Source organism: Dipodomys merriami, unplaced genomic scaffold (assembly GCF_024711535.1).
Source record: "Dipodomys merriami isolate MVZ:Mamm:240054 unplaced genomic scaffold, mDipMer1.0.p SCAF_4, whole genome shotgun sequence".
Lineage (NCBI taxonomy): Eukaryota > Metazoa > Chordata > Mammalia > Rodentia > Heteromyidae > Dipodomys > Dipodomys merriami.
This window is the reverse complement of record NW_027205603.1, coordinates 4,808,979-4,828,623: the sequence shown is the minus strand read 5'-3', so window position 1 is coordinate 4,828,623 and position 19,645 is coordinate 4,808,979. Positions and strand designations below refer to the sequence as shown.

The following is a 19,645-nucleotide window of genomic DNA, read 5'->3' as shown; positions in this document are numbered from 1 at the left end:
GGAAGAAGGCAAACCCAACGGGGCACCTGGGTTCCATCTCAGCAGCTGGCAAACCACTGGGTGTGGTGAGGATTTCTCAAGCCTGGATCATCTTCTGATCTTGAGGCTGTGTGTGTGAAACATTCTGATCTTTGTAACTAAGTATGGAGATGGTGGTGGACGATTGTCTCCTTAGAAGGACACAAGCCTGGGGAGAAGGGACCAGGTCTGTTGCCCTCACTGCTGCTGCTCTTCCAGAGGACATGGTCAGAGTGTTTATGGGAAAGAAAGAAAGATGGGGAGGAAACCATGAACACAGGGGTGTGATCACCATCATTTTATGGAAGTAAACCTCTATTCCTCGCTGAACTCTCTCCCTGTTAGGCTCCTTCTCCACAACCGAGATTTGAACTTGGGAGTCTCATGCTTGCTAAACAGAGGCTCTACCACTTAAGCCACACCCTCCGTCCATATATGGTCCTATTTTCCAGATGGCATGTTTGGCCAGAGGCTAGATTATGACCATGATTCCCCTACCTCCATCTTCCAAGTATCTGGGATTATAGACCTGAGCCACCATTCCTGGCCTTCTGTGGCTGACTTTTAATGAATTAGAATGGACATAGAATAAACTGTATGTATTAAAGTGTACGATTTGGTTGGTTTACCAAGATGTCTGCAGCCATGAAAGCTGTCATCACAATGAAGGTAATCAACAACCATCACTCCTGAAGTGTCTTCCCACGGCCCCTCCCTCACACCCCCAATATGATTTGTCACTATAGATCAGTTTGTATTTTCTAGAGCTTTACATACTTGAAGTCATGTAGTATTTATTTATACATATATATATATATATATATATATATATATATATATATATATAATTATAAAGGTGAGGTACAGAGGGGTTACAGTTACATGTCAGGTCATGTGTACATTTGTTTTGGGACAATGTCGCCCCTTCCCTGGCTCTCTCCCAGTTTTCCCCTTTGTCCCCACCTACAAGTTGTATAGTTCATTTTCAGCATAGTATCTAGTGAGCTGCATTCGTTCACTCTTTGTCCCTCCATTTCTGTGACCCTTACCCTCCTAAAGACAAATAAATGAACAAGACAAAAATAAAAAGAATAAAAACCTCATTTCCACTTCCTATCTCTTTTTGTCGACTTCTTTCTCTCAGCATATTTTTCAATTCACCGGAGCCAGCAGCACATTTTCTTTAGTACTGCATAGTATTCTACTGGGTGACTCTATCATGATTTGTCTATCTAGTTGTCTACTGGTCAATGTTGGGATGGTTCTGAATGTGGGCTATTCCAGTGTCTAAGAAATGTCTGGGAAGTGACTGCCAAGAGTCTAGGAACACGGTCATTACAGCATTGTGGAATAAATGATTTCCAGGGGAGGAGGGGAACATGGGAGAGTAGAATGGCTCAGCCATATGCGGGTGTCAGCTTCATGTTCGAAGGAACTGGGATTCAATACTTAACCCAGGTACTTCCAGTAGGGGTTATTGAAGAGTGTGAATGTGTCCTTAATTTGCATTGAGGCCTCTGGGAGAAGCAGCGGCCAGCCTCCAGTGGTGGGAAGGGGGTTCATGGAATCAGGAATCTAGCAAACAGTCAGTGGGCGGAGCTCCCACCCACGCACCAGGTGGTGCCTCTCCTGCCCACGCTGTCCCTGGGCAATTCTCTTGTGCCTCTCTAAACAGACAGCAGCCAGGCAAAGGTGCCCAGGTAGCTGCCATCTAGCATGTTCTGTCCACATGCACCCCTGTCCCAAAACAGCGCAGCAAACCCACCACCTTGACCCACTTGTCACTCTTCTCCTCAGGGGACACTTCAACTGGCTTCAGCTAGACCGGAGGGTGCTGGAACATGATTTCCCCAAGAAGTCGGGACCCGTGGTGTTGTACTTTTGTGTCAGGTATGTGCATGTGGGCTCACACTTAACCGCTCTCTCTCTCTCTCTCTCTCTCTCTCTCTCTCTCTCTCTCTCTCTCTCTCTCTCTCTCTCTCTCTCTCTCTCTCTCTCTCTCTCTCTCTCTCTCTCTCTCTCTCTCTCTCTCTCTCTCTCTCTCTCTCTCTGTCTCGCTTTCTCTGTCTCTCGCTCTCTCTCGGCTATGAATGAGCCAAAGGCTGGGGAGAACAAGTGTATCTTGGTTTCTGCTAAAGGAGAGAGTGTGCAAGACATGGCAGAGAGAGAGAGGTGTGAGCACACCATACTTGTCCCTGTGGGAGCTGTGAACACACAAGAGGCAGGAGTACGTCATGTGTGCAGGGATGAGTGTGCAAGGTGTGTGTGAGATGTCTGTGTAGGGAACATGTTGGGATGTGTGCTCTGACACATACCTTTGTACTGTTTTTGTGTGTGTGGCAGCACGAGGATTTGAACTCAAGTCCTTGCACTTGCTCTGAGGGTCCTCGACCACATGACCCAGCCCCTGTTTGCATGCTCACACTAGGGTGCATGTGTGACATGAAGATTAAAAACTTCACACGTGTTTTGGGGTTACTCTGGGGGAGGCTGAGGGAATGGTAGGAAAGGACCATACAGCTCAAACTAAACTGAGTTGTCCACCATAGCACACATCCCGGGGCATTCTGGGATGCTTTTCTTGGTGTCATGTGAAGTGCTGTTGCGGAAGTCGGGATTTCTGTCATAAATGCCACTCGAGTATGTTGGAATGTAGGAGTTTGATTCCAGACAGGATGGTGTGACCGCAGATCCCGGGAAGATACAGCCTTGTCTAATAGAGACTAGGGCAGTTCTTGTGTGCTCATCCATTCCGACAGCTTCAGTTCATCAGTGGTTGCCAGGGAGCCATTATGGGTCACATCATTTCCAGACAGTCTCCTGAAGCCAACCCCAGGACTTACCCACTGCCAAAGTCCAACTCATGGCAGAATCGGAGTCCCCGGATCAGGATCTCTGAGCGCCCTGTCTGTGAAGCCGTCCCGCTTGCTTGCTCTTCCTAGAACTTTGGCTCTAACTCCTGCAGCAGCATTCCACGGTTGTCATCATCATCTCCCTTTGGATGATGGTGCTGGGGACCAAACCCAGAGCCTTGAGCATGCCACCACTGATCACAGCCACAAGGGGACATTTCCACTCGCACCCGACACATAGACTGCTCCTCAAAAATGTTAGAATCTTTTAAGTTCCCGAGCAGACACACATGCCATGTACAACTCGTTCTCCCTGAAGAGCAGAATGAAGACTGCAATCACAGGCGCAGCCTGCCTGAGTCCACAAGACAGTCTGTATAGTCTGACCTCAAGGGTCCATTGAACAGGCTGGAGTGTCTGTCTCTCCCTCTGCTGAGGGATAAAGTGTAAGCTCTGTGCTGAATGCCATCTTGATTTGCTTAGCAGCTTCGAAGGTAACAGAGCTAGGACCAGCCATTTTCATTGGTGATAGGGACCTTGCAATGGCAAGTTCTCTTTAATGGCATCTCAGCTTCGCAGATGAAGGGCAAAGAAACCTGAGAAAGCAAAGATTAATGTTTGCAAGAGGAGAAGCAGGCAGGAGTGGGCAAGAACAGAGTGGAGGGGAAGCAGTTCATTTACCTGTAATCCCTGTAAAGGATTGACAGAAGATCTGCCCCACCTACCCCACCTGCCCTGCCCTTCTTCCAAGGGCCTGTTCTCCTTCTCTGAGATCTGATTGGTTGTGCTGAGAATCAGTAAGGAGACATTTCATTCTATATACAAGGCTTAACACAATTCCTGAGAGTCTGCATGCCTTATGGGTTTTTGTTGTTATTTTTCTCTTTTGTTTGTGCTGGTACTTAGGGCTTGAAGTCAGGGCCTAACATAGTCCCTTAACATTTTCACTCAAGGCTAGCACTCTACCACTTCAAGCCACAGATGCACTTTTGGCTTTTTGTAGTTAATTGGAAATAAGAGTCTCATAGACTTTCCTTGCCCAGGCTGGTTTTGACCCTCAATCGTCATATCTCAGCCTCCTGAGTAGCTAGGATTACAGGCATGAGCCACAGGCGCCCAGATTTGTTGTTTTTATTTGTTTAATAGTTATTCTAATGATGCTTTGAGTTTCCAATATATAGGCAAAGTTTCCCTACAAGAGGATCAAATACCAGTATCTTCCAATACTGGTAAGCTGACCCCCAAGTCCTACCCTCTCTCCCTGTACAAAGCCAAATACACCACAAGTTCAATCTGCCAGCCTTCACAGCAGAGGAAATTGTTAGGAAAACACAGGCTACAAGCTCTTTTAGAGGGCACTGGGTCAACATAGCCCAGCAGTGATCAATGAGCACTTTTCTCTAGGAGACAATTCTACGGAAAACCAACCTAGGAACACAATTTTAAAAAAATGGTTCAAGACCGATTAAATGCACAACTGTAACTCCAAGCTGCCTGCTGGTATGCTTTGTATTATGGGATTCAAACCTAACCTCCCGCCTAGGGCTAGTCCCTAATACAGTCACAACTGCCTGCAAAATCCCATTACTTTTTTTTTTTTTTTTTTGAGAAACAGCTTTTTTTTTTAAAGGCAGCTTTAAAACATACAGGAGGCTGTGCAGGCAAACTACTGGAGTATTGGTGGTGGGAAGATTATGGCTAAGAGACAAAGATAGCAAGACCCCATCTCAAAAATATGAACAAGGCTAAGCACTAGTGGATCACACACCTTTAATCCTATCTACTCAGGAGACTGAGATCTGCAGATCAAAGTTCAACTCCTCCCAGTACAGTTTAAGAAAAAAAAAAATTACACGTTAAAAAAAGTAGGGGGCTGGGAAGGTGGCTTAGGGCTGGGAAGGTGGCTCAGTGGTAGAGCTCTTGCCTTGCATGCCTGAGGCCCTGGGTTCGATTCCTCAGCACCACATAAGCAAAAAGATAAAAGCCGGAAGTGGCGCTGTGGCTCAAGTGGTAGAGCGATAGCCTTGAGCTGAAGAGCTGAGGGACAGCGCCCAGGCCCAGAGTTCAAGTCCCACAACTGGACCCCAAAAAAAAAGTGTCCCATAGAAAAAAAGTAGGATCAGGTGGGATTTTCTCCAAACCTGTTTCATCCCTTCCCACTCTGTTAATGGGGGTCTTACTAGGTAGCCCAGGCGAGCTTCGAACTCATCATGATTATCTTCACTCTGGATGCTTGGATTACAGGTCCTCCAGTGACCTTTCTAAACCAAAGCACACTGAGCTCTTAGCAGCATAGTGAGCCATCTTGTCCTTCCCACGCGTGAACTCCGATGCCTCTGGCCCTGGTTACCTTCAGTCAGTGTTGAAAAACCTCTCATTTCAAGTCTGGAGTCCATAGGCCCTGCTAGGCCTGAGTGCACAATGCATGTAGAACCCAATGACATCGTTGCTGTTCTACCAGGCTCCTGACGTCATACTCCTCCTCCAATGGCAACTCACTGTCTCTAAGATACCTCCCCCACTGCGCAACACCCCCCAGAAGCTGGGCATCAACCTGGGCTTCCTCTGCTCTGCCCCACCCAGGCCCTCTTCTCCTCCTTTCCCCTGCCATACCTCTTCTACCAGCCCCAGCTCTCTGAGCACATCCCTCTGCCCTCATCCAGGCCTTCCTCAACCTTTCCCAGACTTGAAATCTCCTTGGTCATCTCAGCCCCTCGCTTTACCTCTTTCAGTCTCTACTGGAGGAGACCCCTGAGCATCCTTCTAGAGTTCATCCGATCCTGGATCCCATTTTCCTTCATAAAGCCTTAGCCTGTCCTCTGATGCCTGATTTCTACCTTCTGGGCCATTCTCGCCTCTCCCCACCCCCTCACACCCAGCAGTATGTGCTTGAGAGGCTTTTTACCTCAAGCCATTACCCTGCTTGAAATTTGAGGACAATGACTCTCATATTGTTCACCTCTCCCCAAAAAATAATAAATAGGGCAAGAAAAAATAGACAGTAGAGCTAGTCACCAAAGCAAACCTTTTTTTTTCTTTTTTGGCAGTACTGGGATTTGACCTCAAGGTGTTCTCCCACTTGAATCATGCCTCCAGCCTTTTTTGGCTTTAGTTTCTTTTCAGATCTCATTTATTCCCTAGGCCAGCCTGGACTACAATCCTATTTACATTTTCTGTGTAGCTGAGTGGAGGGGCAGGCATGCCACTATACCCAGGTATGGTTTGAGATAGGACCTGGAGAACTTTTTGCCTAGGATGGCCTTGAACCATGATCCTCCAGATCCTCCCATATAGTTGGGATTATAGGCATGAACCAGTGTGCCAGGTGGGTACATTACGTGTTTGAAGGGACGACTTTATACTCAAGACTATTCATTGTGTTGAACTCTTCAGCATCCCTTTAACCCTGGCCAGCTTACTCTGCTTTTAGGAAAATAAACAGATTAGCTTAGGAAACTAAACAGATTAGCTTTGTCTCTTCAAACTTGGAGTTTCACAAATAAACAAATGGGAGTAAACAACAGGAAAGAGACCGCATGGAGATGCCAGAAGGCTCTTCACTGGAGGAAGATTCTCCAAGCAAATCTGAGTCCGTGGACTCTGCTGACAGAGACACAGATGCTACTTCCGCTTTCTCCCAAGAACAATGGCGGCACAGGTCTGAAATGAAGTGCCTGCTAACCAAAACTTACCAGAGTTTGGCAAAGACTTCAGAGCCTCCGAGACACCAAGCATCCAAGATGTGTGGCCACAGAAAGTCACAGCTTATCATTGTCATTATTGCCGCTCTGTTGGGCCACCAACCATCAGCCATTCCAAATGTGACATTTGTGTTCATCACAAAATGAAGTCAGTGGCCCATGTAATTAACACTTGCTGTAAATACACAGTCTCAACTGCCCGCGGGTGGCTGCAGAGAGAGGCACAGGAGCCGGCCGGAGGGGACCTGGCTGATGTCATTTGGCTGGACGGAGTTCAGTCTGTTACAGTTGGAAGCTTCCTTGAATTAAAGAAGGGGCTGAGACTGCCCACTGTGGTTTAATGCACTCAAACATGTGAATACGGAGCATGCGCTCTTCCAGGGCTAGCACAGGTGTAACATGGCTCCTGGGATTCAAGGAGCATCATGGCGGAGTTTGTTCTCAGCCTAGAAGGTGCTCCCTTCAAATCCAGAAGACAACTGCAAACCAAGTGCAGGTGATGCACTCATGCTTGTGACTCTAGCTACTTGGGAGGCTGAGATCTGAGGATTGTGTTTCAATGCCAGCCTGGGCAGGAAAGTCCACGGGACTCCTATCTCTAGTTATCCACCAAAAAGCCACAAGTGGAGCTGTGGCTCAAGTGGTAGCATACTAGCTTTGAGTGAAAACGTTGCCTAGGCCCTGAGTTCAAGCCCTAGGACCAGCACACACACACAAAGCCTTCGACTCAGCATTGTGTAACATTCCTTTAGTGTGTAGGTATCATGAGGTGGGCAGATGAAGAGGTGTCCACTGTGGGGAAGAGTTCATTCACCGTTACCAAGAGGAGGGGGCCGGTGACTACTATACCCTGTTGGCAGGGCCTTGCTGTGAAGCACCCAGACGGATAGGAGAAAGGGAGAAGCGAGCCCAAGTCTTGTCTGTGGTCTCTGCGTGGAGGACCAGTGAGACAGGTATGCAGGTGGAGGAATAGATGGTTTTGTCATGCTCAAGGCTGCAGGACTGCCCCTTGGGTCTGGTCTGCATCCTGTAACCTGCCAGTTGGAGGCAACTCTCTGGATTGGTTGGTTGCCTGTGAGAGTCCTGTTTAATGATGAGGAGCTTGCTACCTCTAGGAATTGGCCAGCCTGGGAGCATTGCCCCCTCCTGGGCCAGCAAGCCCTTCTTTCATTTCCCTGGGTCTTCCAGGAGACCCAGAATGTGCTTTGTGAGCCTGGTATTTGGGGAAACCCATCCCTCCCGATATGGGCAGTTAAGGAAATGCAACAGCGCCACCTACTGCTCAAGGAGATGGTGGACGAGGCACCTGTGAAAGCCTAATTTTCTCTTTTTTATTTTTATTTTTTAAATAAAGACAATCTCCACTTTGCACGGAAGTCATCAGCACATGCCATCTCCCCATAAGTCTCTTCAGCCTGATGCCGGCTCAGGATGTGAATGGAGTTGTCTTCGGGCTGTTTTTCTCCAGGCATTTTTACCTTGGCAGTTCCCTGGCATGGATGCAAAGTTCAGGATAAGCTAAGTGTCCAAGGTTATGAACAAAACATATGACAGGCCCGGAGCACCTGGGGTTTCCCAGGCCGTTGTCTTGGTGATGAAGGCTAACAGGAAACCCTCTTTCCAGTTTCTGTCACGAGCAGGGGATTTTTTTTTTCGTCCCAATAAAAGCTTGTTATTTTTACCACCTTCCCTATCCCTCATGCCAGACAACAGAAATGGTATTTCTGCCAACTTCACCACCTCATTTGAATTTTCCTTTATTAGAGAATTGCAAGGAAAAGCAGACGGTTGTATTTTCTTAAAATACTATTTGAGAGAAGATTGGGGTTGAGGACTGGGAGGGCAGAGTACACAAATTGCCTTCATTCCCTAATTCTCAAAAACTCAAAGGCCAGGTACCAAGACTCACATCTGTAATCCTAGCAACTCAGGAAGCTGAGATCTGAGGATTACGGTTTGAAGCCAGCCTATGCAGGAAAGTCTATGAGACTCTTATCTCTAATAAACTACTCAGAAAAAGACAGAAGTGGTGCTGTGGATCAGGTGGTAGAGTGCTGTAGCCTTGAGCAAAAGAAGCTCAGGCCCAGCGTTCAAGCCCCAAGACTGGCTAAACACACGCACATACACAAATGAGATAAAGATATTCATAATTAGACTATTTCAGACTCTACAGATTTAGACTCAAGTTTATTATTACAGTAAGGTTTCCATCAGGGGTCCCTCTGAGGGCATGCTCTTACTTTAGTATTGGGATACATATAGGCTTGCCAACAGTTGTCTATTTTCTGTGTTGCCGGAGAAAGTAACAGTGGCTCATGGCTGGCTGGCTACAGACTGCATATCAGGAATCTTATATCTTGTGAATCATTTATTTGTCCTCCTCCCTCCTCACTATCTTGATCCGAAAAGAAGGAATGGAGAAAAGTTGACAAGTATCAAGCATTTAATTCGGCTGGGAGGTCCAAAATGAGTGAATTGGTCCTGGCCTACCAAGAGCTGGTCACTCACAGGAAGGCAGCCTGGTAGTAATTAAGAATAGCAGACAAATTAGGTGTTTGCTGGTGGCTTACACCTGTAATCCTAGCTATTCAGGAGGCTGAAGTCTGAGGGTCGTGGTTCAAAGCCAGCCAGCTCTGGGCAGCCATGTCTGTGAGCCTCTTCCATTAATCAGTGAAGAGCTAGAATGGAGCTGTGGCTCAAGTGGTAGAGTGATGGCCTTGAGTGGAGAAGCCAAGAGAGAATCTGAGGTCTTGAGTTCAAGCCCCAGTACCACCACAGAAAACAAACAGATGGAGAGCCATTGATTGAGAGTCTGCCTCTCTTTTTTAAAAAAAATTGTTATAAAGGTGCTATATCGAGTGGTTACACATAGATCAAGTAAGGAGTACACTTCTTTTTGGAACAGTGTTACCCTTTCCCTCTCTGTCTCACAGTTCCTCCCTCCCATCCCCACCCACAAGTAAAGTTTGCTTTCAACATAGCGTCTAGTGAGTATCACTGCTGCATTGGTTTACCCTTTGTCCCTCCATTTCTGTGCTTCTCCCTTACCCTCCCAAAGACATCAATGAACAAACAAGAAAACAAGGGGAAATCCTTGTTTCCATTTCCTGGAGTTCATTTTGATAAATACGATTTGATATGATCAGATGTGCCTTCCCTTCTTGTATAGTTAGAGACTGTAGGAGTCATCCTGAGACACAGTCAGCCAACCCTCAATCCGGGGCTCTGATTTCCTCCCCCAGGAACACTGTGCAAAAGGAACATTTGACTTCCTTCCTTCACCTTCTCCTCCTGCCCTCGTGTCTATCCAGCTTCCAAAAGCCAAGTAGCTAGTCTGATCTACTCTCAGCATGAGATCTCCCATGACCAGTGCCCCCCCCCTCCATAACATTTCAGACACATCCTATCCAGATTCCTCCCTCAGGTCACTGGTCCACAGAACAAGCACATTGTCTGATTAAAGGCTTTCTTCAACTCTGAAGGCATCCGCGCAGAAAGGCACATTTAATGTACACTTAAATGTCAGCATGTTTCCTTGAAAAACAATTCACATGTTCCATCTGGATAGGAATTCAGATCTTATTTGGCTTAACTAATGCATGAAGATTACAATGTTAAGAACACGGCCACAGCTCTCGGGATGTGCTCAAATCTCCTCTCAGTTCGCCACCCTCAGGAAAGCCCAAGTGAAGTGTTTCAAGGAGAAATGCCATTCCTCCCGTCCCTCCTGTTCATGAAGAAATTATCTTTATTTTTTTAAATAAGTCTAACTTGCCAGAGAGCCATGACTCCCACCTGTAATCCTAGCCAGGAGGCTGAGATCTGAGGATTGCAATTGGAATCCAGCCAAGCAGACAAATCTGAGAAACTCTTACTTCCAATTAAGCAGCAACAAGTTAGAAATGGATGTGTGGCAAAAGTGGCAGAGCACCCACCTTGAGAAAAAGAAAAAGTGAGAGGCCCTGGGTTCAAGCTCCAGTACACATGCGCATGCACTCACACACACACACACACACACACACACACACACACACACAATGCTTAGGATGAAAAAGTCATGTATGAATACATGCATTGTGAAAGGTTAGGAAACAGATGAGGAGAAAGAAAGGTTGACTTAGTATTCCAGGTAGATAGTAGGCCCCAGTCCTTGTCAATCAGGGATCCCTCAGACATGGTGAACTTACCCTGCTGTATAGAAATGTATGAGACAAACTTCCCCCTTAAAAGGAAGCAGAGGCAAGTTTCTGGCTGGTGTCTTTCTTACTCATGTAGCCCGGGGAGATCAAGTTCCCACCACAAAGCCTCAGCTGGAGAGAACCCTTGGCCTCTGCTCTGCTGCACCTCGTGGCTCATGGGTACGTGTGTGTGTGTTTCCTCTTGCAGGTTCTACATCGAAAGCATTTCCTACCTGAAGGACAATGCCACCATCGAGCTGTTCTTCCTGAACGCCAAGTCCTGCATCTATAAGGTACGAGCGTCCCCCTTCCTGGCCACTTTCCTATCAAAACCTGGAAGTGGCACTGGCAGCTGGAGATGCCATGTTGCTTCCATTAACACGGTTTAAGAACTTCACAGGGCAGGGGGTAAGTGGGATCAGCTAAACAATGTCAGAGCTTTGTAGAGAGGTGTTTCTTAGCTGCATGCCAATGCTAGAGGTTTCTGTCAGCTGAGACGGTGGAGAATGTGGATGGGTATGACAGATACACTAGTCAGTGGGGAACCTGGATGAGTATGATAAGAGTACTCATCAACTTAGACTGGTATGAATGAACTTTGAGAGAGAGAGAGAGAGGGGGGGGAGAGAGGGGGAGAGAGAGAGAGAGAGAGAGAGAGAGAGAGAGAGAAAGAGAGAGAGAGAGAGAGAGAGAGAGAGTATTCGCCATGTGCACATGAGCCACAGCTCCACTTCCTGCTTTTGGGTGCAGCCCTGGGAACTTCAAAGCCAAGAAACCCATGGGTTGGCTGGGAACCACTGGATGTATTCCGAGATCTTGTGGCCTGTACTGCTTTTGTATTTAATTAAAGTCAGGCTTGATCCATATCCAACTTGATCCACAGAGTTAGAGTAGTGATATGCCCTCGCTTTCCCCTTGGGAAGTACTTCAGCACACACACGTATCACAGATAATTCTACTAAGTGCAGACACTCCTGCCACATCAAGCTCAGTCTCCAGAAGCACCTTGATGGTGGCAATGACTGGGCTAAGATCACACCATACTCATTTTGATTTCTATTAGATGGAGGAAAGGACACCCTCTGTAGTTCAGGGTACTTGGAAACTCTTTTTTCTCCCTAATCCCCCACTGTCTTATTAGACAGTGGAACTAGGCTGGATACCCATGGCTCATGTCTGTAGTCTTAGCTACTACTCAGGAGGCCCAGGCAGGGAGGGTTGTGGTACAGAGACAGTCTAGGCAGGAGGATTGAGAACTCTTTGTCCAATTAAACAGCTAAAAGCCTGAATGGAGGCATGGTGCAAGTGGTAGAGCACCAGCCAACTGAGTAAGAGAAACAAGTATGAGGCCCTCATTTCAAACCAAGGTGCCAGAGAGAAAGACAAAGCATGAGAGATGGAAGAGGAGGAAGAAGGAAGAGGAGAAGAAGGGTGGGGGGAAGAAGAGGAAGAGGATGGTGGGAAGTAGAGGAAGAACTTGGTGGGAAGAGGAAGAGGAGAAGAAAAAAGAGGAGGAAGAGGAAGAAGAGGAGGTGGAAGAGGAATGTTCACTTTCAAAGTGAAGCAATAAAAGGTGAGGTGTCCACTAGGTGGCAGACGTGAGCTAAAGTAAAAGTCACCAAACGCATGCAATCACTCTCCAGTCTGACAACACCTGGGTAAAGGCACAGGCAACAGTTTCTCCCTTGGAGTAAGTAGCTTATTCCCCACCCACCCCCACTCCTCACTCTCAGTTGCAAAAGCTAAGCTAGAGCTGAATATCATGAATGCCAAGGACTCAGGAATTTATGGAAATTTTCAAAAATCAGAAAAGGAGACTAAATCCTCAGAAATGAATGTTACAGATTTCCCCCAGGGAAGGTCATCTGGTTGGATGCCTTTGGAGCCAGCCCCATTTAAAGCCCAAATGCCCACAGCCTCAACCCACCTGGTGATCAGGGAGTAGGGACCATTCTAGAACCTTCTCTACTTCCTCAAAGTCTCTCCTTCAGGGGCTGGGAAGATGGCTCAGTGGTAGAGCGCTTGCCTTGCATGCCTGAAGCCCTGGGTTCGATTCCTCAGCACCACATAAGCAAAAAAGAAAAAAGCCGGAAGTGGCACTGTGGCTCAAGTGGTAGAGCGCTAGCCTTGAGCTGAAGAGCTGAGGGACAGCGCCCAGGACCAGAGTTCGGGCCCCATGACCGGACCAAAAAAATAAAAATAAAAAAGTCTCTCCTTCAGCTTGATTATTCAAGTGAGCACAGATGACCAATGATGGCTTCCCTGGAAATGTAGGTAGGATACAAGAACATGAGAGACCACTCATCTCCCTCAGTAGTCCCTGGTTTGCATACACTGACAGTTTACAAAGAACCTTGGGTGTCTACTCCTTGTCCTGAGCCTCCTGTCTTCTGAGAGATGTAGAGTGGGAATTAACAAGAACTTTGCAGGAGGAGCTGGTATTGAGAAGAACAGATGTATCTGAATGGGCAGGACCCTGGCTCCAGTCAGAAACACAGATAATAAGGGCCATGGAGCTGGCTGATTGGTTGGCTTTTGCTGGGACAGATTGGCTTTCTCTCTCAGCAATGCCACTTGGGGAATGGACTAAATGGGACCCCCTTCCCCTTCACACTATCTCTAAGCTCTTGATCCTCTGCCTAAGCAAGAGCATTCCAAGACCTACTCCCACGTGCTCTGGAAGACAAGAGAGGAGCATAGGACACCCGGCGCTGTTAGCTACTTGGATCCAGACCCGCATTGCATCTCTTGGCTATGATTTTTTTCCATGCCACTCACATGGCCTCCTAGCACTATAGAAGTGCTGGAAAGCCCAGAAGGCAGGGCATCTGATAACCTAATCACCTTGCTGTGCTGCTCACCTGGGCTTTGGTTTCCTCAGCAATTTGACACCAGCTACCTCCTTGTTTCCTGGGGACATTCCTACAGAAGCTAAGCTGTTGAGGGAAGGCAAACTGCTTAGCCCTGTCAATGTGAAGAATGAATTTCATTCATATTTTATTTTATTTATTTTTGCCAGTCCTGGGGCTTGAAGTCAGGGCCTGGGCACTGTCCTTGAGCTTCTTTTGCTCAAGGCTAGTACTCTACCACTTGAGCCAGTGACATTTACTTCCAGCTTTATGTGGTACTGAGGAATGGCACCCAGGGCTTCATGCATGCTAGGCAAGCACTCTACCACTAAGCCACGTTCCCAGCCCTTACTCACATTTTTAAAGAATTAGATCTATATTTGGTCAGGGGATGAGGTGCAGAATCTAGCATGTGCCAGGCTCTGTCTTCAACACCACCAGAATTATTTGTATTATGTTTCCCAAAGATTTATGTGACGTAGTTTGAAAGTCAAATGGTTCTAAAGGGCTGATTATAAAAATATGTCTACCTCTTCGACCATTTTTAGCCGCCTTTTTCAGGATGTGTCTCTACATTTCTAAATAGATAGCACTGCTATTCCTAGATTTGTTCATTTTAGACTTAATGAAATCTATTCATTTATTCATTTGCTGTGGGGCCAAGCTTTCCTTGAAAAGAGTTCCAAGTGCTGTGATTACAGGCATGCACAACCACATCCCACTTTTTTTTTAATGGATGAGGATTAAGGTGTCTTATACAAGCACCCATACTTTCCCTTTTCCTTATTTTCTCCGTAGGTGGTAACAGCACTGGCTTAAAGCCACAGTCATCAACATGACATGATTATGACTAATCCATGTAGTTTCTGCCCTTGTGATTCCTTTCTTAAGACAACCAGTTGTTTGACCTGGAGGGAATGAATGCTTTGCTTTTAATTGCTTAGTTTCTATGTATCCTTTGCTTTTGCTTTTTTTTCTTCTTCTTCCTCCCATAGCTCCTACAGATTCGCAGATGGATTCTCAAGTTTCTTCCTAAGGCAAAGATGATTGCTGGTTCTCTCTCTGGCTTTACTTTGGGGCTGGCTTTACTTTTGCTGCATTTCATTTTCCTCTTAGCATTCTCCGACTTTCTGATCTAGCCTGAACTTGGTTTCTTCTGCAGCTCTAACGCGGGAAACCCCTTCCTTATCTGGGTCTCTCTGTGCTGTGTTGAGTCCCCTGTCTCCTGTGTTGTTTTTGTTTGCTCGTTTTACTGCTGTTGTGCTTCTTATTGTTTGTTTTACACCATTGTCTCGCTGGAGAATGTCCTCCAGTAATCCCTGGCAATCATGTACATGTGGAAAGCAGAATATCTGGGGCCTTTGCATATCTGAAAATGTCTTTATCCTTCTGTCTTCATGTTGGATGGATAGTTAGGACATAGAGATGTAGAATGGAGATTTCTCTCAGAATACCAACTGTTGTTCTGGAAACATCTACCACCCTGGAACTCCAAACCCTGGGATCTGTTAGGCTCTCCTCTTGATTCCTCTTGATCTGAAATGTCAGGAGAGTCCTTGGGGTGATTAGTGATGCTGAGTATTTGCTGGGCAATCCTAGTCTAGCTCTGTGGGGTTTTTTGGGAGCTGTCACTAAGCCTTGAACACCAAACCTCATGTTCTCACTCGCCTTGCTTGCTAATAGCTGCCACACTATTATTGAGCCACCTGGCAGTCTCCAGACTTTTCTGCCTAGGTGGACTTTGAGCCTCAATCCTCCAGGTCTCAGCCACCTGAGTAGCTAAGATTACAGGTGTGAGCTACGGGTGCCTGGATCCAAACACTGGATTTAACAGATCAGTTTGAGAAGCCTAGGTACCAGGGACTTGCCTGGGTTGTTTTTTGTTTTGTTTTTGCACATCCCCAAGTTGGGTGCCTACATGTATTCGGTAAAGAGCAGATCACGATGGAAGAAAAAGCTTAGAAATCCTTGTACTTTGTATTCCTTGCTGAGCTATCTGCGTTGGACTGAAGCTTCACAGTTATTGAGTCTAAGCAATTAGACTCAATACTGGGCCACAGTGGACAGAGAGGTCTATAAATCGCTATCAGTCTTGTCATTCAAGGAAAAGGTCTTTATTGGAGATCTTCAAAGAGCTCTGCTAATGAACAGATGATGTCATTGTATCTGTAGGTGGCAGAAACAAAGCCCAGAATCCTATCCCCACACGACAGGGACAGCAACATGAAAGCCCGGTCGTTCTCATCTCTTACTTTGATTTGTGTAGACGCTGCGTGTGTCTGTGGGGGAGACAGCAGGAAAAACAAAAGGAAGGACAGGGAGGGACCCTTCCAGCTTTCTAGGCACTCGCTCCCACGGCCCTGTCATCGGGCTGTGTGCAGCAACCTGCAGGAGAAGCCCCAGTGTCAGCCAGGCACAGCCATGGCTCAGTGTGAATGGTATGCATGTACTCATGTGCGTCACGTGACACGCATGAAGTGACTTGCCAACCTGGCAGAGGGCTGAGGAAGGAGATTGTGTAAGCGCGAAGCAGTCCTGGCCTGTGCCACAGCCCTGCGGGTCCTGCCTACCCCAAGCGTCTCCGTGTAGAATTCTGTGCTGTCCAGTGAGACAAAGATTGCAAGTGCAGCCTGACCCGCTGTGATGGTATGCACCGCTTGAGTCAGGCCTCTGAAGAGAAACGGAAGCAATAAAAAAAAATATGTATAGATCCATAGGAAGGCATTTCTCATGCAGGGCTGGCTGTGGTAGAAGTCCACGCTGTGGGATCCATGCCCAGAGGCCTAGGAACCAGAGGAGCAACTTGTAAAGCTCAACCCACAGGCAGAAGATGGGATGAGAGGCTCCAGCTCAGAAAAGATGAGCCTGAGGCTGGTGGTTCATACTTATAAAACTAGCTACTCGGGAGGCTGAGATCTGAGGATTGTAGTTCAAAGCCAGGTCGGGTAGACAAAGCTAAAAGACTCTTACCACAATTAACCAGCAAAAGCTGGAAGTGGAGCTGTGGCCCAAGTGGTAGAGACACCAATCTTGAACACAAAAGCTCAGGGACAGCACACAGGCCCTGAGTTCAAGACTCAGTACCAGGGTGTGCGCACATGCATAAACATATACACACACACACCTCCTCCACCTCTCCTCCTCTGCTTCCTCCTCTTCTTCTTCGTCCATCCATCCATACCTCCCCACATAGGTATAGATCTTTCCCTTTTAGCAGATGCCTCCAATCATGAACTAAACTCCATGCTCACACTTAAAAAGGGCTGTTTTCTGATAGGAAGTTTGGAACAGCACAGATGTAAACCTCCCAGTCATGTTAACCATTAGCCTACACTGACCATTAGCTGCAAGGTAGGTGTAAATGTTTGACAGGAAAGCACACACACACCAAGTCTACTAAGGAGACCCGTGAGCTCATTAGGAAGCTGCACAGTGGGAAAGGAAACGGACCCTGTTAAGTAGAAATGAGCCATTGTGGAAGCCCTGGACTGCATTTCTGTGTGATCATTTGTGCACTTTTCAATGATTTACATTCTGATGGGACCTGGTAATCCCACTGGTGTAATTCCAAACATTCCTCTACATGCCCTGCATGGAAGGTCTATATCAATTACAGAGCCATAAAACTCTTCCATCCTGTTAAGCATAAAGAGTTATTGTCCTCCATTCTTCCTTATTCTGGGTCATTCTCTTAGGCTGTGTTTCTGACATGGTTCAGTAAAACTTTAGTTCCATCTTTGAAATGCTGAGGCCTAGAAGACCTCCAGGATATTCTTTCTTCGGAAGATAGAGATATGATTGCTTAATGCTTTGTCTTGTATTATTGGGGACAATTTAGGAGTCATTGAGAATTAGAAAATTCAAAATCAGTTTGGTTTCTAGTTCAAGTCATCATTGAAAGTAACTCTTTTAAAAAATGGTAAAGAAACACATGAGGAAATGCTCAATCGCTGGCCATAAAGGAAATAAAAATCAAACCAACTCTGAGATTCTATCTCCCTCCAGTCAGATTGACCAGGATCGTGAATTTTTACAACAAATGTTGGGGATGTGGTGGAAGGGGAACCCTCTTACACTGTTGGTGGGATTGTAAACTCATACAGCCTCTTTGGACAACAATCTGGAGGTTCTTCAAAAGACTAAACGTAGATCTTTTCTACGACCCAGCTATACCACTCCTGGGCATCTGCCCAGAACATCACAAGCCAGGATGCCGCAGACACTTGTACATCCATGTTCATTGCTGTACTCTTCACAATAGCAAACCTATGGAAACAGCCCAAATGGCCTATTGTAGATGAGTGGATCCAAAAAATGGGTATCTATATATAATGGAAGTTTACATAACCATTAGAAGGAAGACTATTGTGTCATTCACAGGGAATTGGATGGACCTAGAACAAATCATGTTAAGTGAGATAAGCCAAGCTCAGAGAGACAAATGACATGTTTTCTCTCATATGAAGAAGCTAGATCTAAAATTCACATGATAAATTGTACAGGACTCTAGGCATTCATACACACTCTAGAGACCAAAGGAGAATACTCTTAGGAAAGGAACACAAAAGTGCAATGTCTACGTGTATATGATTATATACAATAGTATTTGTCAAAATGAACTCCAGAAAATGGAAACATGAGGGTTTTTTGTTGCTGTTTTTGTTTTCTTTTTTTTTGTCCTGTTCATTTATCTGTCTTTGGGAGGGAACTGGAGGGACAAAGTGAACAAATACAGCAGTGCTACTCACTAGACACTGTGTTGAAAATGACCTATACAACTTGCCGGTGGGATACAAAGGAAAAACTGGGAAAGACCAAGGGAAGAAATACAAAAAATGCAAAAAGAAATACACTCTTTACCTGACTTATGTAACTATAACCCCCCTGTCCGTCACCTTTATGACAAAAATTCTAAAATTTAACAAAAAAGATAGGAAAATAATAATAAAAATAGCCAGGGTGCCAGTGGCACACACCGGTAATGCTAGCTACTCAGGAGGCTGAGATCTGAGAATCGCAGCAGTTCAAAGCTAGCCAGAGCAGGAAATTCCCTGAGACTTTTATCTCCAATAAACTACTCAAAAAAGCCGGAAGTGGCACTGTGGCTCAAAGTGGTAGAGTGGTTACCTGAGCAAAAAGAAGCTCAGGGACAGCGCTCAGACCCAGAGTTCAAGCCCCAGGACTGATAGAAAATTAAATTAATAAATAATAAAGTAACTCTTTTAGGCAAAGGTCAATTATAGGTATTGTTCTGAGAATTATATTGGTTGAGACTGAGTCCTTACTGATTAGAGGGAGGATGTAAGTTCCAGGGAAGGTTCTCTACTGGACTAGGAGTTGGGAGATGGTTTCTAGCTCCATAGCTGCTCTTAAGGCATGACTTTCTGTTCTTGAGGCTGGGCTAGCTGGTCTCTAAGTCTTTCCAACTCTTTCTTCAGCTCTTATCTAGCTACTCACTACAGGACCTAGAGATAATAGGGAAAGAACCCTGAAGGACATTTCTACTTTGACATGGAAATACAGTTGTCAGCTCCTTGATTTCTTATCACATGCTAATGGACTATAGATTTCATTCTGTCTTTAACATATGTGCTCTATATATCAAGACAGCATCATTCACTTAAAACTCATCTTGGGTGCTGGTGGCTCATGCCTATAATCCTAGCTACTCAGGAGGCTGAGATACGAGGATCAAGGTTTGAAGCCAGCCTGGGCAGGAAAGTCCATGAGACTCTTAATATCTCCAATTAACCACCAAAAAAAGCTAAAATGGAAGCTGTGGCTCAAGTGGTAGAGCACTAGCCTTGACACAAAAGCTTAGGGACTGTCCAAGCCCAGTGTTCAAGGTCTAGGACCAGGGGGAAAAAAGCTTATTAAGAAGGTAGATCATGTTAATTAATGCACAAGCACACTCAGTTAGGAGACAGTGGGCATGTCTGTTACCTTGACTGTGGTAATGATACCATAGCATCTGTGTCCAAACCCATGAAATTTTATGTGTTAATCACATGTAGTTTTTTGACAAGTGTAAAGCTATTCAAAAAATT

The 19,645-nt window shown here is 46.0% G+C and overlaps 1 protein-coding gene across 8 annotated transcripts in view; it reads left to right on the top strand.

Moving 5' to 3' along the window:
- The window catches only part of Frmd4a (FERM domain containing 4A), a 526,608-nt gene that overhangs the window by 399,338 nt on the left and 107,625 nt on the right, over positions 1–19,645 (top strand). For all 8 annotated transcript variants that reach the window (XM_069990391.1, XM_069990392.1, XM_069990393.1 and 5 more), the window contains 2 exons: positions 1,816–1,908; positions 10,958–11,042. In XM_069990391.1, coding sequence (XP_069846492.1) covers positions 1,816–1,908; positions 10,958–11,042 — 178 coding nt within the window. The remainder of the gene's footprint in view (positions 1–1,815; positions 1,909–10,957; positions 11,043–19,645) is intronic.